Below are 26,955 nucleotides of genomic sequence, written 5' to 3' on the forward strand. Positions count from 1 at the left end.
ATGACTAGAAGTGTATACACCAATCTATTACCCGTGGTTATGTCTGCTTGACAGAATTATAGACAACCTTTTTTTTTCTTTTTTCCCTATCCACTTTGTTTTACTCAGCATCCTTATTTACAGAAGAGAATACAAAGCATAAAACGTAAGTTAGGTATAGGAATGTATCTGTAGGTTCAGGGTATGTGGGAGTGAACAGACAGTGATTTCCGTTCTCTCCTTAGTTTACCACACTCGGGGCTGTGGACTTGGGCCTCTGGGGAAGTGGTGTTTGTGTTGAGAGACACAGTAGCATAGTGGTTAAAGCGTGGGCTCTGGATCCCAGCTGACTGGATCTGCAATCCTGACCCCACTGCTTGACAGCTGTGTGACCTTGGACTAGTTACTTAACTTCTCTGAGCCCCAAATTCTTTTCCTCTAAAATGGAGGTAATAAGACGAGCTACCTTGGAGTAATAAATCAGTTAATACACATAAAATGATTGGGGGTGTGGGGGGGCTGGCTCATACTAAGTGCTCAAGAAAGATTACCTGTTGTCAGAATTCACTGAGACCCACCTTTTGCCCATTGCATGCATTCCTCCCTAGGTAGGGGCTGCGTGGTCTCTTTAATAAGGTCTCTCTAGCCAGGGAGGGCTTCAAAGACGTGAGACCCGTGAGTCACAGGGGGTCTCACACTCAGAAGGGCCCTGCTCTTGGTTTAACACTCTGCTGTCAACATCTGGAAACTGAAGACTTTTTTAACAGGCACCCTTTTAGTTTCGCTGGGCACTGGGACCTGCACATTGGCTAGTCTTGCCTCTACCCCTCGGGAACTGGGGAGGAGAGAGCAAAGAGTAGCCTCTCTCCTGCAGCACTGACTTCTGACTCCTTTCCTTGCTTTCTTTTTAAACAGGTCACCAGATCACTGGCCCAGGGATCCTCCCACTCAGGGGACCCCCCAGACCAGCCACTCCGGGCTTTCATCTTCATCTGGGCGCCAGTGCTGTGCAGGATTCCCCAGAAAGCAGTTCTGAGTGAGGGACACCGATGACCTATTGTATGAACAGCTCAGTTGCGTAGACACGACCACGTTCCAGGGAGGATGCATTTCCCCGCTCCGATCTCCTACATGGGTTTTGAACTTCCATTACGGCCCTAAGCTCTATTCTACTCCGAATCACAGACAGTTCATAATCTCCCTCTCTTCCCTAGCTCGTGAGCAGTATGAGGACAGGAACCGCAGCTTCTTCATTTCTGTCCCCCTTGATAACCTCAATAATGCTGCTGATAAGAGTAACAACAATAGCAAACATCTATTCCCTCCGCACTCTGCACCGGGCACTGCCTTAAGCACTTGGCAAGCTACTGAAATCTCTAAATAACTCTACAAGGAAGAGTGTGTTATATTCCCATTTTACAGATGAGAAAAATAAGGCAGAGAGAGGTTAAACAAGCAGGGAGGGATTCAATAAAAAGTTGTATTTAATCTTTACCATCTTGTTATCCGAACATCAGACAGAGTGCCTCTAGTGTCAAACGTATATGACCACTTAACTTTAAAGCTTGCAGATCCTTTGCCATGAGCAAACTGGAGTCACAAGAGATTCAGTGGTTGATACAATGTTACACAGGAAAATAATTCAACCAGGATCTGTTATCTATAATTTTCTATTAATCACTAATATTTATTACAGTCTCTGCTGTCTAATCCAATTCTTTCCACTTTGCCACTCAGCCTTATGTAAATGATAAAGGAAGAGCTCTACTCAGAATCTCTCCTGTGCCAATGATTCAGCTACTGTTGCTTTATCTCCAGACCTACCGGTGTAGCTGTACCGGCTTCTTGGTGATGCTGGGACTGGGACTGCAAACCTTACCTCTGCTTTGCCGGCAACTCCCCTGAGGCTCTAACAGGGGATGCTAGACAGAGGCTTCGAGACTGGAGGAGGGAGCAGGGACTGGCCCCTTCCTGTGGGTTTCCTGTTCCTATGAGAGTCTCCTTTTCTCCAGTAGCAGCAGCTGAATCCAGTTTGCCATTCTGCAAACGCTCACAGGACCCGTGTCCTCACACCAGCTCAGAGAGGCCGGCACACAGCAGTGAGCCCCCCACTGAGCTTGTGTCCCAGCCCCACGGGCCTCTCTGAACTCAGCCCTCAGCCCCAGCTAAGCGGCACCCCACCCCGGAGGTCCAAGGTGTAGCTCTGTGGGATCCCTCACGGAGTTCAAGGTTTTTTGTTTTTTGTTTTTAATTTATTTTGTTTAAGTGTAGTTGATTTACAATGTCGTGTTGATTTCTGCTGTGACTCAGTTATACATATATATTACAGCAAAGTGACTCAGTTATACATATATATTACACATTCTTTTTCATATTCTTTTCCATTATGGTTTATCCCAGGATATTGAATAAAGTTCCCTGTGCTGTACAGTAGGACCTTGTTGCTTATGCAGTCTATGTACACTAGTTTGCATTTGTTCATCCCAAACTCCCAGTCCGTCCCTCCCCCACCCCTGCCCTTGGCAACCACATGTCTGTTCTCTCTGTCTGTGACTCTGTTTCATAGATAAGTTCATTTGGGTCATAGTTTAGATTCCACATATAAGGGATATCATATGGTATTTGTCTTTCTCTTTCTGACTTGCTTCACTTAGTATGATCATCTCTAGATCCATCCATATTGCTGCAAATGGCATTGTTTCATTCTTTTTTATGGCTGAGTAGTATTCCATTGCATATATAGATGTACATATATGTATACATGCATATATATATATATATATTACATCTTCTTATCCATTCATCTGTCAATGGACATTTAGGTTGTTTCCATGTGTTGGCTATTGTATAGTTCAAGTTTGGATCATTCCACCCTCTTCCCTCTGCCCTGATGCCCTGAAGGAGGGACCTCAAGGAACATTTTGGCTTCCTAGTTCTCAGTACTTAGTACTTCTTCATATGAAATTATCTCAGTTAAAATAACTGGTTTGGGGTGGTCACTACAGAAGCCACCTGGCACTGTGTGTCTAGCGTAGGTGTGGCTGATAACACAGGTGATGGAATCAGGGTCCTTCGACAGAGCCCTCTGCTCACTGAAAGACGGCGGCTCCTTGGGTTTGCTCGCGAACCTTTAGAAAAGGTTGTCTTGGGTAATGAGAAAATCCATGCAGGGGTGGAGGCTCCACCAAGGGAAGCAGCTGGAAATTGCCAGAATGAACGAAAAAGGCCCACACAATGTAAAGTGATGCAGCCCCTGTGGAAAACAGTATGAAGTTTTCGCAAAAAAACTAGAAATAGAATTACCATATGATCCAGTAATTCCATTCCTGTTTATACCCTAAAATAACGAGAACTGTATTTCAAAAAGATACATGCACTCCAGTGTTCATAGCAGCACTCTTTACAGTAGCCAAGATATGGAAGCAACCCAAGTGCCCATCAACAGATGAATGGATAAAGAAGATGGGGTCGGGCTTCCCTGGTGGCGCAGTGGTTGAGAGTCTGCCTGCCGATGCAGGGGACACGGGTTCGTGCCCCAGTCCGGGAAGATCCCACATGCCGCGGAGTGGCTGGGCCCATGAGCCATGGCTGCTGAGCCTGCGTGTCCGGAGCCTGTGCTCCGCAACAGGAGAGGCCACAGCAGTGAGAGGCCCACGTATTGGAAAAAAAAACAAAAAAAAACAAAGAAGATGTGGTCTATATGCAATGGAATATTACTCAGCCTTAAAAAAGAATGAAATAATGCTATTTGCAGCAACATGGATGGCCTTGGAGGGCATTATGCTAAATGGAAGAAGTCACACAGAGAGAGACAAATAATGCATGTTATCATTTATATGTGGAATCTAAAAAAGAAAACAAACTAGTGAAGCTAACAGAAACCGATTCATAGATACAGAGAACAGACTAGTGGTTACCAGAGGGAAGGAGCAAAATAGGGGGTAGGAGATCAAGAGGCACAAACTACTATGTATAAAGTAAGCTACAAAGATGTACAATATGGGGAATATAGCCAGTATTTTATAGTTAACTATAAGTGGAGTATAACCTTTAAAAATCATGAATCACTATGTTGTACACCTGTAACTTATATTGTACATGAACTATACTTCAGTTTAAAAAATGGAAAAAAAAAAAAACAGAAAGAAGAAGGCCCACAATAAGGTCAAGGCATAGATCAAAAAATATTTTTCAAAATTATAAACTGATCCATGGGGCAGCCTCAAGTCTCTACATGCTGGAATGTATTTTCAAGCTTTTAAAGGATATATATAATATGAGCTTGAAAACGGCAGAGATGCAACTTATGAATATATATTTGTATTTATATATATAGCTCCCTTCCTGTTTGCTTCAGCAGCAGAACAGGTCCCTGTGCCACTAGAGGGTCCAGGGGCTGAGGGTCCCAGGGGCAGCCACAAGAGTCCTGTGTGTCCCTCCCTGCCTGGATCCGCGCACCATGACCTTGGCCAGAGCTGGTTCTTTCCTCACACGTTGACTTGTGTGGGGAGATGAGAATAGAAGGCAGCCAGGCAATGAAAGTTCAAACCAGGCTGTCCGTGAGCAGCGGGGCCAGAGCAACTCAGCCCCCAAGGATGCAGACACACTGAAGGAGAGCCAATGAAACAGAGAGGGAGAGGATGCGCACGGCAGAAGCTCTGACGTCCGCAGGAACGTCCATGCTCATGTTCTGAATTTGCTTTCATATGAAAACAGTTAGCTCCCCCAGCCCGGATTAAGTCTCGGCGTCTGAAGCCAAAATGGAGGTCTGACTTGGCTTCCCCTTCGCGCTTTCCACACCTTAGAGGTTTGCCAGGGCTCTGGGATCTGATAAGCTGGATCAGCAGAAATCCAAGAAGACGGGAGGTGAGGCCCAGCCTTTGTCCCCTCGCAGGCCATCCTCCCTCTGATCCCCAGCTCCTCCAAGTAAATGACACACTGCACTTCATCCCAGGACAGGAGTGTAACTTAGTCGTCCAGGGCTGGAAGGGACTGGAGAAACCAGAGGATGAAGCACGGGGCCTGGAAGATCCATTTGTTCACCTGATCAGACACATGCTTCTTGAGTGGGTGGTCAACCCACGTGTGAGTGAGAGGAGGAGGGACGGAAGTGAGGGGGAGAGGCGAGAAGGAATGTAATCCACATCTCTTCTTTTGGGCATGAGAGAAAGGATTCCCCAGAAGAGTAAAAGGCCTGGCCCAACTCCTGCTGCCAGTTGGTGGCCCCCACGGGACCAGAACTTGGGTCTCCGGACTTCTAGAACGGGTTTCTTTCCATTACCTCACTCTGACAGTGTGACTGATAGAATCAGATCACCCCTAATGGTGCCACTGGTTCCTCAGGAAATGAGAATAAAAGATGTTTTGGAGGTGGGGTGGGCATGCAGTAATTAATAACTTCAAAGGCATAGCTTGGCTGGACCTACCAGTGACCACTGGCTTGGCCCAAACCCAAAGTGTCTTCCTACTAATAGACTGAATTTGCTCTGCCCATCAGCCCCAGCAAGCAGGATGCTCTCCCAGCCTCCAGCCCTGATGTGTCCCACAGGAGCACTGGTGGGTGCACAGCTAACATTTCAACTCAAGCTGGCATGTGCTCTGATTGGAGGGCTCTGATTTCCAGCTCAGGACATCAGCTGAAAACCAGTAGGCAGATATCCAGCTGATAAATGATTGAATCTGGTTCTCCTTAGTGACAGGTGGAAAGAAACTGGGGATCACACGCTAGGTGATCAAATGGTCCATCAATGAGTATTTATTAAAGGGCCACCATGTACCCACCATCGTGCTTGGAGAAGACCTGTCCTCACAGAGCTTTTTGTCTGAGACAATAAGATATTAGCACATGTAAAAGTAGAGAGCAGTCTAGCTCTACGATCACACTGTAATTTTCTCTGGTCTGGTGAGGGTCAGAAAAGCATGGGATAGAAAACAAACTTATGGTTACCAATGGGGATAGTTGAGGAGCAAGGGGTGGAGATAAATTAGGAGTTTGGGATTAACATGTACACACTACTACATATAACATAGATAGACCACAGCAGTATAGCACAGGGAACTATAGTCAATATCTCGTCATAACCTATAATGGAAAAGAATCCGAAAAAGAATCTATATATAACTGAATCACTTTGCTGAACACCTGAAACTAACACAACATTGTAAATCAACTAGACTCCAAGAAAGATGATGTTAAAACAAACAAATAAAATGGTTAAAAAAATAAAAATGAAAAAAAGGATGTGAGAAGAAGTATTAGTGTAGAGAAATGTGGGAGACACAACTGCTGTCTTCAAACGAGATGAAGAAAGCAGCCTTGTTTCATGCTGCTCCAGAGAACCAAGGGGAGCAGGGAGGCATGTCTGGACTCCATGTAAAGAAGGATGGTTTAATAACTGGAACCGTCCAAAATGGTAGGGCTGGCTCGGTAGGCAGAGGGCTCTTGGTCATCAGAAACGTGCAGTCACAGCTGCACAGAAGCCTGTCACAGACACACAGGAAGGGGTCCGCTTTGGGGTGCGAGATGAGGGTGACCTCAGAATCTCCCCTTTCTTTCCAATTCTCAGGTCCTAAGGCTGGGATAGGAAGGGATTACCCTGCAGGTTAACCGTGATCAGTAAGTGCAGCAGTAGCAAGAAAATGCTGTCACGTCTTGCAGCCTCCAGTTCTTCAACTGGTAGATGAGGAAGATGCCTGCCTGCCCCAGAGAGTGGCTACAGGGAATCAGAAGGTGCATCTGCCCACAAAGAAAAACATGCATATGAGGCCACGCTTAATAGAGATGTCGGGGTGGAGGTGTGGCCCGTGAAAACCCATGAGGAAGAGGTAAGGAAGAGGCCTGTGGAGTGACAGGACTATATATAACTATATATAACAGGACCATAATAGCAACTATTATCTATTGAGCCCTTACAATATGGCAGGCACTTTCAGGCCACACTTAGTCTCCCAACAGCCCTAAATAATATATGCCTATGTGACAGGTGTAACCTGGAGCTCAGAGAGGCTATACAGCCAGCACGCAGCGGAGGCTGACTTGGGGTCCCGGTTCGCGTGACTTCCGAGCTCTGACTCTCCATCAGCAGGCGGCACTGTCCTCGCCTCACCTCCATAGGTGACCCGGGCCCTTTGACGGAGCTGGATCTGGGGAGCACCTGCGGATAGATAGAGCGTTTTTACCTTGACCACATGGAGCTTGGGCAGCAGGTTGCAGTCGGCCAGGGTCAGCTCGTCGCCATCCAGGAACTTGCGCCGGGAGCCCTTGTCTTCATCCCCGCGAGTGTTGGAGTCGATCTCCTCCGGCAGAGGGGTGTTCAGGTAGTCATCCAGTTTCTTCAGTGCCTTGGTCAGGCCTCGCTCTAGGGCTGGCGTGGAACAGCAAAAGAAGTGTCTTTAGTCAACCTTCCTGCCGCTGGATACAGCCACGGGGTCTTCAGAGCAAAGGAGCTTATCCAGAATCCTGTCCCCCTCATCATAGTGGCTTCCCCCACACTACAGAGTACCTGACAGCCAGGTACACGCTGCCATAGAAGAGTATTAAACAGCCTGAAAAAGCAAACCTTAACCAAACAATAAACATTTGCTAATCCTTTTTTTTGGGAAAAGATCATATAAATACAGAAATACAACCATCAGGATATCTATCAAAGCTTGTACAGTACTCCTCTCCAACAGATGCAATAATAATTGTCAGTTTTCATTTTCTTCTTTTGCTCATCTAAATTTTGCCGATATTCTGCAATTAACCCGCATACTAATTTTGTAGAAAGAAAGAACTATTAAATAAGTAAATAACAACTGCATAGAGGTCCTAGGAAAGAGATAGTCACCAGATTTGAGGGCAGCCTTAGCTATGGCTAACCCAACCTCAGAAGGAGAGGTGTGAAGGCTTCCAGGAAGACGTGACATAGGACAGTGAGCACCCGTGTCTGGGGCTCCCCCCAGGGAACCAGTGGGTATCAAGGAGGCATCCCTGACTTTAATCTAGAGGGGTTGTTCTAAAAATCAGAGCGGTCCAAAATGGGACGCCCAACGCACCGGGCAGCAGGCTCCACCAGAAACGTGCAACCTGCCTTCGTGGAAACCTGTCATGGATACAGCTCAAAGAGTGAAAATCCGAGGGAAGACAATGTGGCAGAAGATTTTTCCAGTCTTGCCCCAGTGATTATCTATCAAAGAATTCATGTACGTATAAGAACAGAACAAAATACTCAAAAGAGCAGCTATAGAAAATCACTATCACTCAGAGTCATTCCACCCGAAATCTCGCCGACCATTCCAGTCAGAGAACCCTAATCTAGAAACTGTCCACCTGACCGCTGGAGGAGATGGCTGGCCAGGTCATTGGCCAATGCACCTGTCATCAGCCCACCCCCCAATGACTGTTTTTTCCAGACTCTGGTTTAGAGAATGACACCGAGATGATGGGAATCAGTCTGGATGTTAATTTCAGCAGCTAAAAGGAGGGAGCTGCCTCTGGAGGAAGAGCCCAGAGGACTGTGCTCTTGCTCAGATTTTCCCCAAATGTGCCTTCTGTTAGCTCCGCCTCCTCACATAACCCGTGTTTGTCTTTTCATAGAAAGACTTTGTCTGAGACAATGAAACGACACCAGCCCACGATACATCAACTGAACGCTTACTGGAACATGTGAAAACAGGCTGGAGGTTGGATGTGGTTTCTCAACACTTCCTTCTCCCTGGCATTTGAACTTGGACTTCATCATCTGCTTTGTGTTTCCAGTTTGGGAGAATAGAGTGAGCGGGGCTGGGAAAAAATGCTTGTGTTCCCCTTAGTAATTGTCTAGACTGGGATGGGACTGCAAGCCTATTCAAGAGCACCAGCAGAGGGCGCCAACAATACTTCTTAGCACCCCAGCTCAGCCCCACTGAAGCAGCTGTGATTTATATCGGGTCTGTTTGCTTCCACAAATCCCGCTACCCTTTCAGTGATGGAGATGATGACAAAATCTTGATTCTAATGGAGAAAGGAAAACTCAGATAGAATGCCTGCTGAAATTTGATGAGCTGATATCATCCGAGGGAAAGAGACATTGATGGGATACGAGACATTGCAGGTTCTAACTCCAAATGCCCCCCAGACACCTGAGCAGGTCCCTGCCCGAGTGCCCAGTCTTGGAAACGTGAAATTTGGTAAGAGAGGCCTAGAACAGCAACTGAAGCTCTTTGGGAGGATAGCTCTGGAGAAATTTCAACTATCGCTCCAGCCGTCTCTTAAGGTGGAAGGGTAAAGTTTGGCAATCAGCAGGGTCATTGCCTTAGGTCACAACTACGACATGCCATGTAACATACCAAGTCAGGATGTTCTGAGGACATCTTCTGAGTGTCAGTGGCATCACTCGTGTTTGTGCATTTTTGATCAGGAACGTGAAGGCCAGAGTTGGCGATAATCACGGTAGAGAAAAGAGGAGACGAGGCAGCAGGGAAGGGCCCATGTGACAGAGCTAACCCTGTGTTTAAATTTTGACCCCTCCCAGGGTGAATTTACTGTGATGCTGCTGAGGCTTACACTCCAAGGCCTTGAACTTGACTTTTCAAATTCCCTATTTATTGTATTGGCTTCCGATTCCACAAATCCTGGAAATGACCCTGATCCTGGCACTTATAAAGTGTGACCGTGGGCAAGTTCCTCAATCTCTCTGAGCATCGCTTTCCTCATTTCAACTGCAGGATTAAACATCCCTAACTCTCGGGCTTCCCTGGTGGCGCAGTGGTTGAGAGTCCGCCTGCCGATGCAGGGGACACGGGTTCGTGCCCCGGTCCGCGAAGATCCCACATGCCACGGAGCGGCTGGGCCCGTGAGCCATGGCTGCTGAGCCTGCGTGTCTGGAGCCTGTGCTCAGCAACGGGAGAGGCCACAGCAGTGAGAGGCCCGCGTACCAAAAAAAAAAAAAAAAAAAAATCCCTAACTCTCATAAGGCCACTGGGAGGATTAACTCAGCCAATGCAGGGAAAGCGCGTCACGCAGTGCCTGGCTCCTATTAGGACATCAGTTAATGACACTTACTGCCATTGTGTTACCAAACGTGGCAGTCATCCTGCTCTCTGTCCCTCACCCCACACTCTTGGTCAGTATATTCCTCAAAAAATCCAAGGTACGGCAGAGCACGAGAGATTCTAAGCTCCGATTCTGAAGCCCAGTCCCTAGAGGAGGAAATTCAATGGCCTGCAGCTTGGCTTCTCTTACTGACTGAATGTCCAGCCACAGTCCTGTCCCTTACCCTCCCTCGGGATCCTTCTCGGTGACAAGCTGTGCTGAGAGGCAGGGCCAGAGGGAGATAGACGTGCCTGTGTGCTGACACACTGCTGTGTTGTTGAATGACAAAGACCAGCACCAATACATTCTCTGCTGGTTCTTTCCCCCCTACCTGCCAACTCATTCATTCTTCTGACCCCCCGGCTCAATCTGGCATCCATAGAATTTAATGATCTCTTTTGGCTAATGGTACCCAGGTCATGAAACCGTTGCTGTTAAACTTTCTGCTCTGCTGAGAGTGAAGGGGATGTGAAAGAAACCAGAACGACAAGAAGATGTTAATTCCTTCTGTGTTGGCATTTGAAACCCTCCCTCCTAAAGACTTCCTCTGAGTAGCAGGACGGCGTTGGGTGGGGGGTGGGGTGGGGGAAACCTCAGAGAGCAGCAAGCAAGCCTGAGGCCAGGGGACCCCGAGACCCGGGACCACTAACGTCCCAGGCACTTGATGGATCCCCAGTCCTTGAACTGCTGTCTTCCCCTTTCCACCCCACCCTTCCCGTAAAGGTTTATTCCGTACCACACACAAACACACTGGGTAAAATATGTGATGAGGAAACAAGGGGAATAGTTCATAAATATTCTCAGCCATATGCAAACAATCTCAAATTTATTTTTCTCTTTTTTAAGGAGGGAAAAAAAAAATCCACCCATTCCATGATCACTTCCAGATTCACTGAGGTTGATATTACATAAGACCCAATATTGTTTTCTCTTGGTAGAGAAATAATGACTTGGAAACGGCAATTTGAGCTAAGAAAATAATATACTCTTACCCGGGCATGGAGGCTGAATGGGGACCAGGGAGCCAAGACCCAGCCTCCAACAAGCTCTTGCAAGCAGGGCTCAGCCCTGGTTTGCTGGCATGCTTTGTGCAGCGGGGATATCAAGCAGCAAAGAGCCATGCAGACCCCTGGGGGCTCAAAATTCACTTGGAGCTGAGCGATGTCACAGGTGGCCTTTGAAAGGACAGGAGCAGCCCTGGGGGCCCAGGTTGCTATGTTCTCAGTTTCTCGTATGTTATTTTTCTCTGGCACGTGAACTTGCAGACAGATAAGAACCAGGGGTCCACCTCTGATCAGGGTCCGCGGCCTGGATGGGGGTCTGTTCACCTCCCCCGTGGAGAAGGAGATGGTGGGGAAGGGAGCCTACCCCAGAGCGGGCACCCTGTCCGCTGCTGTGTTCCTTTCCCTGCTTGAATCCTGTTCCTCAGCACTGGCACGAAATACACTTACTGATGTTCTGAAGTGGACCAGGGGTGTTTACGCCACTGATCATTTAAATACACAACGAAGCTATTGAGATGAGAGTTATTATTCATCCCCATTGAACAGATAAAGACATTGAGTCTTAGTCCCATCCAAGGCACACAGGCCTGTGCCAGCAGGCTGTTCAAATGACTCCTGGGACGTACCATGAAAAACGTACCTTGTTTTTTGTGTTTTTTTTTTGTTTTTTTTGTTTTTGTGGTACGCGGGCCTCTCACTGCTGTGGCCTCTCCCGTTGTGGAGCACAGGCTCCAGACGCGCAGGCTCAGCGGCCATGGCTCACGGGCCCAGCGGCTCCGCGGCATGAGGGATCCTCCCGGACCGGGGCACGAACCTGAGTCCCCTGCATCGGCAGGCGGACTCTCAACCACTGCGCCACCAGGGAAGCCCCCCCTTGTTTTGTTTTTAACCGCTTTGCTCTTCCTGACAAGCTCCCAATGCGTGGGTTATGGGAAAACAACAACTTTAATTTAGTCCATTCTGGATTAGAATCTAGTTGATGTAATAATCTACATAGTCCCTCTAGGGAATTCTCAGTCTCTTTTGCATAAAAATGCTCAGTTACTCAGAGAACCTGCTCTCCCCTGCACTTCCCCCTGAGTAAATGGGGAGTGGGTAGGTGAGGAGGACCCTGGGACCTCCTGGCACTGGGGAGATGGGAATCCTGAGGTCTGTCGGGTGGGCGGCTTGGGGAGGCTACCACAGGGGTTCTGTCTCTTCTCAGCGATGCTGACCCTCCACATCCTTCCAGAGTAACCGTGGGGATGTTGACCCTTGGGTGGTGGTCAGAGGTGGGATGCTGCTTGCCTTTGTCCAAAACTTTGATTGGGAAGAATACCCAAGCAAAGCATCCCATGGGGCTCCCCAGACACGTCTCTAGTTCCCTTTCTCCCTGCCTCTCTCTCCTCCTTCATCCCCAAAACCCCTGTTTCAGTTTCCTACGTCAAAGATTCCATCAACCACAGAGCAGCTATCCTCCCTGTGAGCTGAGTCCTCCAGGCCTGGTTCCTGATATGCTAAAATTGAGAGAAAAAGGCATCTAGGACATTTTAAGACAATAGCTTGGCTTGCAAGGCTACTGTCTTGTTGAAAATGCTATTTTGAATATCAGAAGCTAAATATTAAAGTCTTTTTTCTTTCTTAGAATTCCTTCTATAGAAACCCTCATCTCTCATGGAGTTGATGGAGGCATAGGACAGATTAGAGTTAGGTACTCAGGAAAATATTTTCAAAATAGTAATCCTATCCTACGAGTTAAAAGCAAAAGGAGGAGTTAAAACCAGGGCTGCTGGATTCTAAAACTTAAACTTCTTCTACTCTGCAAGGCCATGTCTGGATGCTGAGGACCGGCCCACTCACTGTTCCTTGGGGGTCCACCCAGCCTGCCATCTTCCTTCCATACTGCAGACCTTTCTCACGTATCCCTTTCCTCTGACAAGAGTGTGGCTGTCAGGATACCATTCCTCATGTCCTAGCTTCCAGCTATTTGATAACATATTTGTACTCTGCTATTAATGGGTTGATTTTAGCTATAATCCGTGGTGCTCTCAGTAACCATGATTGGCTCTAGAAGGAGTGATCTATGAACAGAGAGCCCACCAGGGCCCTTTACATCATTCCTCAGTAACAAATAGCAACTCTGCCTGTACTCGGGGCCAGTGCTGTCCCATTGCCTCAGGTGATAGCAAAACATCTGGGTGAAGAAAGAAATCCATTTGGGTTTTGCCTATGAAGGAAGAAATATCTAGATATTGAGAAATACCTGGCTGACTGAATGAAGTTTTTATTTTCATCTTCTCATGTGAGACCATGTCAATATAAAGGATGCAAAAACAATAAATGCTGCTGTGGTTTGAGGGAGACCACAACAGAGATGTTTCTGGCCATCACATATCCTTGGAGGGAAAATACAAAGATGGCCTCACCTTGTTGATATTCGATAGCTTTAAGCATGAATGAAAATGTGATGGGAACAAAAAAGAAAATCAAATAGTCAGAATTTACTATCACTTCTTCCTCACCTTTTGGAGAAAGAAGGCTTTCTTTAGAAACCAAGAGAGGTCAAATTGTTCTTCCGTGAGATGCCCAGGGCCAAAGATCCAGGAGACAGGAGGGGGGCGGGGGCAGCAGAAAGGCCCAGGAGAGTTATGGGAGGCGGGGGAAGAGAAGCGGTGGGCCAGGTGAGCAGAAACGTAGATGCTGTCATAAAGAATACAGTTTTGAGGAGAGAAAAAGGTGTTCTAAGGGCATATCTAGGACTTTCAGCTTTGTGACGGGCAGTGTAATTTCCTCTCACTAAACATCCTCTGTAAAGATCTGAATTCCTCTTCCAGGTTTTGGAATTAGAGTCATGTAGCTTTTCTCTGTTGCAAGAGTCCTTAAAGAGAGGAAGGTGGCCCAGTTATATTTGGGTTACATGAGTATGAATGACCACATAGAGGGAAAATTATGAAGCAGGTAGAAACTGGGGGCCACACCCACTCTGATTCACAGTGACCCTTCTAGAACACAAAGCAGGTAAGGGGTGGCTGATCCCCACGGTCCCTTCACTCTTAAAGCAGTGTCTCTGCCGGGTCCTTAGACCCCAGTGAGGCAGAAATGGTAGCAGGGTTGTAGGAGATGGGAATGGCTTTCCTTCTGGTTTGGTGGGCCCTTCTCTGCTGTGCCTGGGTCCTCTGGCTATGTTGGCATATCACTGGTATCATCAGGGAAGGGACGGAGAGAGCCTGGGTCGGGGGTGTCACACAGCCCTGGACTAGGCTGCCAGAGAAGGCCTGTGATAACAGCCATGATACCAGGCAAGGTGGTCCAGAGCTCCGGTGTTCAGGAGACCTGGGTTTGAATCCTACCACTGGCCCTACAGAGTCCGGTGGGACTTAATGAAACATCATTGTTATTATACTAATTATTATCATTATTATGGCTGTAGAATGTAAGTTTGAGGATGGAGCAAGGACAGAGTGGGTAAAAGATGAGAGCAAGAGATAAACTCAAGGCAGAAGCTGGCTGTCTGAAGTGAGGCTTATCCCATCACTCCAGAACTTTGCAGGTCCAAGGAGAATCGAGGGAGCTCAGAGGGTGAAGCCCACTCCTGCATTCCCCAACATGCTCGGGACCCCAAGTCTCCTGGAATCATCTCTTTGGGTTGAGCGTTTTTCTCTCTGGGCTATTTGGGTGTGTCAAATATTCTTGGTTTGATGGTTTGGAGAATTCACGTCCACTTTGGCATCAGACCAGGAATGGAGGATGCTGTCAAATGGACTCTGTCTGTGACGGGCTCATATGTGGGAAGCAGTCCCCGGGTCCCCATTTCTAGGCACTGGTGAAAACAGGAAAGGCAGAAAAACAGTGGTTTATGAGAAAGCAGAAAGCGGTGACAATTTCAGCAGACCCCCCCCCCGCAGTGTTCCCTTGTGTGGCGTCACCTGGTCTTGAGAAGAGTCTGCAGCTCATGCTGCCATGAGTATTATTCCCTCCATTCTAGAAGGGATTTTGGCCTTGAACGAGAAGGATTTTAAATGGCAAATTCTTGTGGTTCTTCCAATAAGAGCCCAGTAGATAATTCTCTACTCCCAAGGCAGGATTCAACTCTGACAACTATGGTGGATTGGGATCTAGGACATCGTTGGATGCCTCCTTATCCCCCTTTCGTGGAGAGAATCATCGAGTGAATGGGGCACTCTCTGACAGATTTCCAAAGAATTCCAAAGGATTTTCCTTGAGGAAGAGACAGATCCTCTGCATAGCTTCCTCCTCAAGCCCTGTAGGGCATCATTGTGAATAATCATCTTACTTATACAGCTCCACAAATCAACTTCATATTTGCCCTTTGTTCAGAAGTATTATTCCCAACAACAACAAACAACGATAACAAAGATTTTTCTTTAAGAAAGATGAGTCTTTGGCAATTATCTGGCTGTGTTTAAAACACCAGCGTGGTAAAGAATTTAGGACAATCCAACATGCCTTTCATAAGCTATGATTTTAAAGTATGAGGGGAGGTATGGATCACATAGACAATTCCAGATTCAGATAATTTGCTAAATCTCCTAAAAGCCACAGTAAATTTGAAGAGAAAGATTATCACTTAGCTCTTCACATGTAGGTTTCCTTTTGTGGACACAGTCTGTACCATGTAAACGCCCCAAATGTTTATTTATGAACAGGAGGAGAAAGAGACAGAGAGACACTGAATGCAGCCAGCTAAAGAGGAAAATGCAGAAACTCACCAGGGAGGGTAAAAACTAGCTGGAGCCGCCAGGAGGGAATGTGGTCCCCATTAGGGAGCCTGGCCCCGACTTTTGTGACGGGGAGGTGGCGCCCCCTACTGGCTGAAGGAGATTCAAAAAAAAAACAAAAACACAAAAAAAAACTCTTCTGCAACTTCCACAGCGAACACGTATGTGTGTTTTCTATTAGGCTTTCCAGAAACTCATAAATGGTTGTAAAACCCATTGTGCTAATAGGAAGAGCGACATAAATGCTGACTAAAGCTATTAATGTTGGTTGTAGTTTATGCAGCGGACTGAATCAGGCTGAAAACTGGGAGTTTTTTTACAGTGATTTTCCAACAGGTTATTTTTAAGTATCAGGCCATAGATTAGCTGGAGTGCTGATGTTCAAACATTTGGAAGGAGCTGGTCAAGGGAGATTCTGACTTCCTCAGTCATCTGTTCCAGCGTTTAGACCTAGAGACTTTCATTCTCAACTCTCAACCCTTCCAAACAGGCTGAAATGATTTAACCACATTCTGCCTTGCTTCATCCTCAAATGGCCACATCTTTTATGTAAGAGCTATTAACAGCTTTAAAAACGGCCACCCTGCTGTCACAGCTCTGTATTTAAATGATTACTGGTTCTAGTCGTTTTGTGATTATAAATTCCTTTCCAGTTGGCCCGTTCTTTCATTTGTTAAACGGGTATCTATGGAGCGCCCTCTATGGGCCAGGTTTGGGACTCCTAGCTCCCCACGGATTGCTGAGTTAGGACTCTAGAGGTGAAACTGGGAGGGTTGGGTACATATAGCGAAACATACGTGGTAGTTGTTCAATCAGTATTTGTTGTTTTATGAGTTGATTTGATCCCAGTTTCCGAAATGACCTACCTACTCTTGTTCAAAAACTCCATACCACATGCATTTTCAATAATGAACTGTATTAAATGTAGACTGTGCCCAGATCAAGTGCACAGACCATGGGACCAGCTGCTTGGGTTGAGATCCCAGCTCTGCCACATACTACCTTAACCTCTGGTGTCTCAGTTTCCTCATGTGCAAAATAGACATCATAGCACAGCACACCTTTTAAGAGGGCCGTGAATAATGCCTGCAGAGGGCTTGGGACAGCGCCTGGTCGTTATGTGTAGTGTGTGATGATGCTGGTGTATAAGGATCAAAGCTACAAAACAGCTAATAAATTCTTAGAGTTGCGAGGAAAAGGACTGCTTGATAAATATTGTGCTTGACTGGTCGTCTGCCTCGAGGAAGTCACCCCGGATGAATAAGGCAGAGTCTTTTTTTCGTGTGTTCAGCTGGTCCTTTCACTCTGACTCTGCTGCCGTGACCACAGTCCCACCAGAGTGGACCTTTGTCCTAACAGTCATGCAATGAGGCAAACTTAGAGGCTAAGATGAGCGGGGGTTGGGGGTGACCGACACTTTTGCAGAATTTCCCAGATAGGCCACAATTACACCCGCCCCCTCCCTTGCTCAGAGCAGATCTCTGGGTGCCCGCTCTTGCCCCCCCATGGATTACAGTCTGGGGGGGGGAAACTCTCCACTGTGTATTATAACTTTTACTAAACAGCTTTTGCTATGTGAGTCTTGTATCTTCTAAAGTTTGAAGTAAGAGTACTGCAGATTAAGTGTGCAATTTTATATTTCTGTTGCCTAAAATCTAGGTGGGGTAATGATTCAGAATTGGTCAACCCCAAGGGAGAATTTGAAATAGTATGCCTTTTTTTGGCATGGTTAGCTGAGATACTTTCACTGCAGTTTTTTTAAAAAATCATACTAAATTGAAAGTGAATTATATGCAAGAATTCACTCTTACCTTCTTTGTTACCAAGAGAACCCAGATTTTTTCAGAGTAGCAACATGCTGGGTCACAAATACTTATTTTCCCAGACTCCCAGACTAGAGGAGGCCAAATGATCAAGTTCTTGCCAATGAAATGTTAAGTGGAAATTGATGGATACGCTTCTGGGAAAGAAAAGACAAGATATAGCTGGCAGTGCCTGAACTCAGATGTAATGTCTGGAAGTGGAGGAACTATCTTGTGACATGAGAATGGGAGTCACACACTCAAGATGGAGAATCAGGTGCTCTAAGGAGCTGGATCCATGACTTCTTGAAGAACTACAACTGCATGGAATTCTCTCTTCTCTGGACTTCTTGTGATGTGAGAAAAACAAACTCCTATTAAGAAGTAAACGTTTATAAAGATAAAGAATAAAATACCTAGGAATAAACCTACCTAGGGAGACAAAAGACCTGTATGCAGAAAACTATAAGACACTAAAGAAATTAAAGATGATACCAACAGATGGAGAGATATACCATGTTCTTGGATTGGAAGAATCAATATTGTGAAAATGACTATACTACCCAAAGCAATCTACACATTCAATGCAATCCCTGTCAAATTACCAATGGCATTTTTTATGGAACTAGAACAAATAATCTTAAAATTTGTATGGAGACACAAAAGACCCCGAATAGCCAAAGCAGTCTTGAGGGAAAAAAACGGAGCTGGAGGAATCAGACTCCCTGACTTCAGACTATACTACAAAGCTACAGTAATCAAGACAATATGGTACTGGCACAAAAACAGAAACATAGATCAATGGAACAAGATAGAAAGCCCAGAGATAAACCCACGCACCTATGGTCAACTAATCTATGACAAAGGAGGCAAAGATATAAAATGGAGAAAAGACAGTCTCTTCAGTAAGTGGTGCTGGGAAAACTGGACAGCTACATGTAAAAGAATGATATTAGAACACTCCCTAACACCATACACAAAAATAAACTCAAAATGGATTCGAGACCTAAATGTAGGACCGGACATTATAAAACTCTTAGAGGAAAACATAGGAAGAACACTCTTTGACATAAATCACAGCAAGATCTTTTTTGATCCACCTCCTAGAGTACTGGAAATAAAAGCAAAAATAAACAAATGGGACCTAATGAAACTTCAAAGCTTTTGCACAGCAAAGGAAACCATAAACAAGACAAAACGACAGCCCTCAGAATGGGAGAAAATATTTGCAAATGAATCAACAGACAAAGGATTAATCTCCAAAATATATAAACAGCTCATGCAGCTCAATATTAAAGAAACAAACAACCCAATCAAAAAATGGGCAGAAGACCTAAATAGACATTTCTCCAAAGAAGACATACAGATGGCCAAGAAGCACATGAAAAGCTGCTCAACATCACTAATTATTAGAGAAATGCAAATCAAAACTACAATGAGGTATCACCTCAAAACAGTTAGAATGGGCATCATCAGAAAATCTACAAACAACAAATGCTGGAGAGGGTGTGGAGAAAAGGGAACCCTCTTGCACTATTGGTGGGAATGTAAACTGATACAGCCACTATGGAGAAAAGTATGGTGGTTCTATGAAAAACTAAAAATAGAATTACCATATGATCCAGCAATCCCACTACTGGGCATATACCCAGAGAAAACCATAATTCAAAAAAACACATGCACCCCAATGTTCATTGCAGCACTATTTACAATAGCCAGGTCATGGAAGCAACCTAAATGCCCATCAACAGATGAATGGATAAAGAAGATATGGTACATATATACAATGGAATATTACTCAGCCATAAAAAGGAATGAAATTGAGTCATTTGTTGAGACGTGGATGGATCTAGAGACTGTCATACAGAGTGAAGTAAGTTAGAAAGAGAAAAACAAATATCGCATATTAATGCATGTATGTGGAACCTAGAAAAATGGTACAGATGAACCAGTTTGCAGGGCAGAAGTTGAGACACAGATGTAGAGAACAAACGTATGGACACCAAGGGGGGAAAACGGTGGGGGCCTGGGGATGGTGGTGTGCTGAATTGGGCGATTGGGATTGACATGTATACACTGATGTGTAGAAAATTGATGACTAATAAGAACCTGCTGTATAAAAAATAATAATAATAAATTTTAAAAAAGAAGTAAACATTTATAAAGAGTGCTTAGAGCAGGGCATGGCACATAGTACTGATAAAATGCTACATAGGTTTGCTAAGTAAAATTAAATAAATATGTGCTTTAGGTTCTGTGATCAGGTTTGTATCATATGCAGCCAAACACAACCTTTGCCAGTACCCATAGATATTGCCAATATTTCATTATTACATTATAATGCTAGCACCTTGGGCAGTGTCTGGTACTGACTACGTATTTGTTGAAAGACTGAGCTATTCAGTGGGGTTTGAGGAAAGATGAGAGGCCCTAAAATGTAACTCCATGTCTCCCTATGTTTATGCAACAGGCTTCCTGTCCTTAGAGGACCTAGGATGGCTCCTTTCTTTGTGTGCTGAGAGCCCTTGGTTTCTGGGGGATGGATGCAGGGATTCCATTTGTTTGGCCTGGCATGCCCTCTTGCAGGGTCATCAGAGCCAAATGAGATGCAAAGGCCATCACCAATCTGCAGCCCCCTGCCAAGTGACGCAAGCAGTATGGAGGCCAGGGCCAGACCTGGGCAGAGTGTTGAGGAAGCTTGCTTTGAGGTCTCCACCATGGAAACAAAACATGGGTAACTGTCAGTGCAAACGCCAGCAGGCATGTGACCATCAGAGTTAGAGCTGGGCGGGGTGGGGGGGTGGGGGGATGCTGAGAAATCATTGGGTGGGACCCTCTTCCCTGGAATATTCAGGAATGGAAGGCGTTCTGGACATGCGCACAGAGAAACGCATTTCTTACTATAATCCAGATCATTAAATGCTTCTTCAACTAGGAGTTCCTAGAAAAATAATTTGACCCCTGGCTTCTGGCTGGAAGAACACTAGAATTTAGTCTTGGGTGCTTACTTTCCCCGCTCTTGGTGATGTTTCACCTTTAACACCGAATATAATGTTCCTTGAATGTAGTTATAAAAATGAGGGTGACAAGAAAAATACCATTTAAGCCAACACCACCACCCACACTGACAGTCTTCGTGGGGGGAACTGTTCAGATTTTTACACTTTTATTGATTTTTTTTTTTTTTGCGGTACGCGGGCCTCTCACTGCTGTGGCCTCTCCCATTGCTGAGCACAGGCTCCAGACGCACAGGCTCAGCGGCCATGGCTCATGGGCCCAGCCGCTCCGTGGCATGTGGGATCCTCCCGGACTGGGGCACGAACCCATGTCCCCTGCATCGGCAGGCGGATTCTCAACCACTGCGCCACCAGGGAAGCCCTACTGATTGGTTTTAAATGAGGTTTTTCTTTTTCTTTTCCTACCATGATACTGGATTTAATATAACAGAGGTTATATAAGCATGACATGTTCTCAGCTGAGAGACAGTTCTAGCAATAGAGTATCATAAAATTTAAAAGGAGACTGGGAAGTGTCAGGGGTAACCAAGAGAATGGAAGGGGCTGTACAGTGGGACAGGCTTAAAGGTGAGTGCAGGACAGGCTGGAACAGGAAACATCCTGGAGGAAATGCTCCTGACATGGGTGAAGCAGGGTCAGCCCTTCCATCCTCTCTCAGTAAATGAGCAGAGAGGGTTGGGGCATCTTGAGGTGTTTGGGATATGGTTCGTTCATTCATTTAGCAAATGTTTATTGAGCACCTGTTCTGGGCTAGATGATGAGCTGGGCTCTGGGGATGAGGATGATGAACGAGACCCTACTTCCCAAAGCTCCGTCCTGGACCAGCAGCATCAGGACCACCTGGGGGCCCTCAGGCCCCACCCTAGACCCATCAATATCTGCATTGTCACAAGACCCCTGGGGGATTCAAATGTACGTTCAAGTTGGATAATGGTCTGGATCACAAGGCAGAGTGAAGTGCCACTAGAGCCTTAAGTCCTGAACTTATGTGTCTCTTTAGTTCATGAGGCTTCTCAGGCTGAACTCACCAATAGGCCAGAGGTGGGTTGGGATGCCTTCCAGAAAGACAGTTCTAGAGCAGGGTTTTAAAGAAAGCTAGAGGTTTTAAAGTCAATATTCTGTGTAGCAACTTTGTTTTTCAATAAATTATCCTCAGGACTTCCCTGGTGGTCCAGCCAGTGGTAAAGAATCTGCCTTCCAATGCAGGGGAAGCGGGTTCCATCCTTGGTAGGGAACTAAGATCCCATATGCCGCAGGGCAACTAAGCTTGCATGCCACAACTACTGAGCTCGGGCGCCTCAACGAGAGAACCCGCATGCTGCAAAACTACAGAGCCCACGCTCTCTGGAACCCACGCAACACAACTACAGAGCCCAGACGCTCTGGAGCTTGCGCACTACAACTAGAGACAAGCCTGCACGCCACAACGAAAGATCCCTCATGCCTCAACAAAGATCCTGTGTGCCGCAACTAAGACCCGACGCAGCCAAAAAGATAAAGAAAATAATAAAAAAAGAAGGAAGAAAATAAAATATTTTAAATAAGTGAATAAATAAATAATCCTCTCTAAGTTGCTGATAAATACCAGACTGGATTTAACCCCTGGTTTCAATTCTTATGTTTTAGTATTACTAGTTTGTTAGCAAAAGAGTTTAAAAGTTGAGAAATGCCTGGTTTGCCCTGCGTCCATCTCTGGCTCCATCATGTCTTCTGAACAGTTTATCCACGCTTCAGCTTTCCTCGTGTGAAATGGAGAGAATGTTGCCCATCCTGCCTGGATAAGATCGCGACAGATTTGACAAGGAGGATTCATAATTGGGGTGAATCTGAAGTTTTGGTTAGAAGGTTCAACCCACTACCTGGATTTCACATCTTGTCATTTTCAGCCCCAGCTCCACCACAAATGGGGAACCCAATTCTCCGTGCTCATTTCCCCAGAGCCATTCTCCACCGAGAGTCAACAGAGAAGAGGGGGACTTTTCCCTCAAAGCTACATTCTAATCACAGATGAGGGACTATGAGTGCAGTCACCGTATAAACCAACTACAGCCCTCCAGACCGGTACGGGCACAACGACATGTAGACACCTGCACCCACACGCATCCCACGCTTCTGTGGTCTGAACACCATGGGGCTTAATGGCAAAGCTACCCCATCATGTCCTGGCACTAATACAACTTCACACGCAAGCACTTTTTTTTTTTCAGATTAATTGATCGATGACCCTGTTTATTTAAAGAGCTATGTAATGGCCTCAGCTGGCACATAGAAACATCAGAACACACACTAGCTGTTTGTGTGTGTGTATGTCTGCATTGGAAGGGGAGAGAGAGAGAAAGGTAGAGATTGAGTTCCCACGTACAGACTGTATAAGAGTCTGTATCTGTTGCACAGGATAAAGTAACGGTAGCCCGAGGTGCAAGAGTACTGAACTCGTGTTCGAATTAGTCATTTAATGTTCCTTATTCCCCAGGCCTTGATCCGAGGCCAGGCCAGGCGAGGCGAGCTCGTTCTGGTCAGACGGCGGGAAATTCCAGCACGTGGAATGGTGTTGGTGGTCTCAGCTCTGCTGCCGGGAGCCCACACAGCTAACGGCGGCTCTCTCCACTAATGAATGCGCCCACCCACGCAGGACCCTGCTTGCCATCCCCCTTCCCCCTCCTCCCTCCCCAGGCCCGCCGCCTTCAACAGCCCAATGCCACCAACCGCCTTCCTGAAGACTTCATTTCAGGAGCAACATCTGTGAAATTAGACATGGCCAGCAACGGCCTTGATCGTAAACCAAATCAAAGACCCTCTGGAGGGATGCTCTGGGCAACCACTGGTAGGTGCCAAAAGGAATGGTTCGACCCTTCCCCTCCCTCCGGCTCTTAGCCTCAAGGACCCTCCGTGGGTGTGAAGACAGCCGAGCACCTCTGCAGGGCGCTCCATACCTCAGAGGTGGGTCCCCCCGAGCCTAGGTTATTTTTCTTCGTAAGACTGTTAATCAAAGCAAAACGGTAACCCAACAAACAAACAAACAAAATACCCCAAGTTGGCCCTGGGCACGCAAGGGTGGCCAAGGAAGGCAGCCTGAAGGGCTCCTTTATGACTAGAGGCGTTTTTGAAATGAGACAGCAGTGGCTGCTTTGTGAGGAAGTGGGAAGACAGTCCCCCTCGTTACCCTCCGCACTGTGGTAGTCCAGGGACCACCCCGGAGATGCCCTCGTGATAACAGCCTGGGCTCGGGCCTCCTTCCAGGGAACCCGTTGTCCCGAGCTGGACACAGCTATCTTCCTCCAAAAGAAAACGTTGGGGTTTCTTATAGAATAGATCTGGAAGCCCACGCCACCTCAGGACCTCTGTCTCTGAGCAGCGCGATTACAGCACACGTTCCTTCCCCTTTTGACATATTGCCTTAGCTTTCATCTCTGAGCATGAGGCTGAATAAGGGAGGGTCGTGCCCATCCCCTTGGGAAGGCCTGGCCTCCAGCCTGGGCCCACCGTGACCTGGGGCTGAGGGCAGGAGGGAGGAAGAGGTGAAGGAAGGAAGTTCCTGGGATGGAAACGGTTGGCTTGGAATAATAAATGCACACACTGGCTTCTGAACGCGGCTTGCCACATCCTGGGGAATCTGGAGAAACGCTCCACCACTGCCCCCCACAGAAGTTGGCTTTCACGAGGCTTCAGGAAAAAGCACAGGGGGCTTTGATAGTAAGGGGCTTGTTAGTTCTGGGCTAACGGCCCTCCCAGGCCGCTCTGACTCCTTTCAAATACTTTCCTATTTTAGGTCAAGGAAGTTCATAAAAGCAAAGACTGGAGGTGATGGAGTGGGGAGAGGCAAGGGAGAAAGAAGTAGTTGATGGAGGACAGATTATCACCAGGCAGCCAGCGACCTCTGGAGGATCCATCAGGCCTGGGACACATGCCTCACCCTGGGTGCAGGGGACAGAGAAAGCAAGATGGCTTCGAGCCCCCGAAGGAGACCTGGCCTCTTCTGGAACTCCCAACAAAAGCTCAGGATAACCGAGTCCCTGAACGCAGAAGATGCTTAAAAGTCCATAGGTTTCCTTACACTAAAACATGATGAGCTGTCCCTCACGCTGATTCCTCCACCTGCCAGAAGAGGGCAGCACATACTTCTACATTACCGGGAAAGCTGGACTGCCCAGTCCAAAGGGTGGGTACCATGGAACCTGGGGCAGGATTCATGAAATGAATAGCAGAAGCAGTAATAGCCATCACCTATTGGTGCCTACTGGCTGAAGTGCTTTAATGTATTCATTCGTTTAATTAACATGACAATGCAAAAAAGGACACTATTATAGTCTCTATACTAGAGATGAGGAGGATGAGAGGCATAGAAATTAAGAGAATCTGCTATTGTAGCCCTGGACTGCCTAAGGCAGAGCTCAGCAAATTATAGTCCAAGGGCCAAATCCAGCCTACTGCCTATTTTTGCACTGCCCTGAAGCTACGAATGGTTTTTACATTTTTGGATGGTTGAAAAAAAGTCAAAAGAGAATAATACTTTGTGATCCCTGAAAATGTTGTGAAATTCAAATTTCAGTGCCATAAATGAAGTTGTATCGGAGCACAGCCACACCCATTGGTTTACATATTGTCCGTGGCCACTTTATTCTTCCAGCAGCAGAGTTGAGCAGTGGCGACATCCTGCAGAGCCTGAAAAGTCTAAAAGTTTGCCAAACCCTGAGCTAAGAGATAAGCACTACTTGTTTCCAGGCAGGAGAGACAAAGGGATATGGGGTTAGGACAGCCATCCCAGAGGGATCTGGAAGCAGTATTGACCTCAATTTGCTTTCCTTCCAACAGGGTAGCTCAAGGTCAAGCAGAAGGGAGGGTTTGACATTTCATGCTTAGCCTCTAGGAAGTAACGGAATGTTAGACTTAAAAAGGGCTATGGGAATTGCCTTCCATATTTCATTGAGACTAAGATGCACATTTTTTCACATTTGACATCTTCGAAATCAGACTGCGTCTTACCATGAAAATCTTAGAGTTTAAGTGAAAGCATTTTTGTTTACTTGAAGGCACTTTTTGTTTCTTAGTGGTACTTAAAATAAGTGTCTTATAATAGTCGACCACTTAGGTTAGGCAAAGGTCCAACCTCTGAAGGTCCAGTCTCTTTTTGTACCCTTCCATTGACGGGACCCTCTCTTCTTTAGTTAGTGGCCCATTCTGCAGATTTAATTGTAAACTTCTTAATATTGAGCTGAAGTCTTGTGATCCTCAATTTTCTATACATCCAATGGGGATTGTCTTGTTTAATATATGTACTTAAGGGGTCTTACAGATCTTATTAAAAGGGAGTGAGGGGCTGTGCTAGGGAAGAGGCACTTTGACGCAGGGGCAAGCATGTGCAGAGCTGGACGCAGGAGGAATCTGTGTGTTGGTCTGATGGAGCCAGGCAGGCTGCGGTCAGGGGTGAGCTCATGCAGACATGAGCCTTGGAGAACATGGCAGGGAAAGAAAGATTGCCAGTGCTACAGGCAGATTGTTTTTCTACTAGCATCCGCCCGGAGCATGGCCCACTTCGGGGGGCACCTCTTAGAAGAGAAGACAGGAGTGATTTGAAGATTCGGGCCTGAATGGAGGAGGGAGACAAGGAAGGAGTAAGGAATTCAGCTGTGGCTGGTTTGCTCAAGCTGCCTTTCCTGAGGGCTCCGGGAGATGCTGGGGGCGAGAGAGGCAGGATGAGAGTAATTGATATTGTGTTGATAACCATGATGTAGGCCTTCAGTCACATGTCCATCTGGAGAGAATGACCAGCCCAATGATGAGATGAGCTCACCGAGGTTTCTAGATACCCTGAGGGTCTTCTTCAGGATACCTGGCTGTGACTATCAATTTTCTCAGAATAAACCCAGGGCGCCTGCTACCTGCTTCCAGGTCCCAGGAAGTGAAGCTGCTGACACAAGCCTCAGGAAGGGAGGAAACCTTGATCCTTATTTGGAAACAGAACCAAGACTGCTCAGAGAAGCTCATGGCTAATGGACACTCATTTGTCTGGTCAAGGATGTGGGGCCAGGAGGTGGCAGGAAATGTGATGCACTTGCCTTCCCCCCCACAGTGGCAGCCAGGTGTGGATTTGGACTGGGGACCAAAAAGCCAGGTGCTTTTCATTTGGAGACATATGTCCTGGATTTTCTGGGACAGTACTGATTTCTTATAATTTGATTATTTTCAATGAAGGCAATTTGTTAGACATGCGATTTTTCAGTTTGAAAAATATGGCCACTGCACTTACAACTAATAAAGGTCAACAGCTAGAGAGACAATTCAGTGCAAGCATGGGACACTAAATACATAGCACTGGGGCCAGCACATCACGGGTGTCCAAGGAAGGGGCTTTAGGACTTTATTTAGGAAGTTAGAAGTATC

At 46.5% G+C, this 26,955-nt stretch overlaps 1 protein-coding gene across 1 annotated transcript in view; it reads right to left on the reverse strand.

Annotated features, from left to right (window-relative positions):
- CLIC5 (chloride intracellular channel 5) overlaps positions 1-26,955 on the reverse strand; it is a gene marked incomplete at both ends in the record, with an annotated part of 103,681 nt that overhangs the window by 707 nt on the left and 76,019 nt on the right. Inside the window, one exon of the mRNA XM_079713171.1 lies at positions 7,159-7,343. Within this exon, the coding sequence (XP_079569297.1) occupies positions 7,159-7,343 (185 nt within the window). The remainder of the gene's footprint in view (positions 1-7,158; positions 7,344-26,955) is intronic.

This window comes from Hyperoodon ampullatus, assembly GCF_949752795.1.
Source record: "Hyperoodon ampullatus genome assembly, chromosome: 10".
NCBI classification, from domain to species: Eukaryota; Metazoa; Chordata; class Mammalia; order Artiodactyla; family Ziphiidae; genus Hyperoodon; species Hyperoodon ampullatus.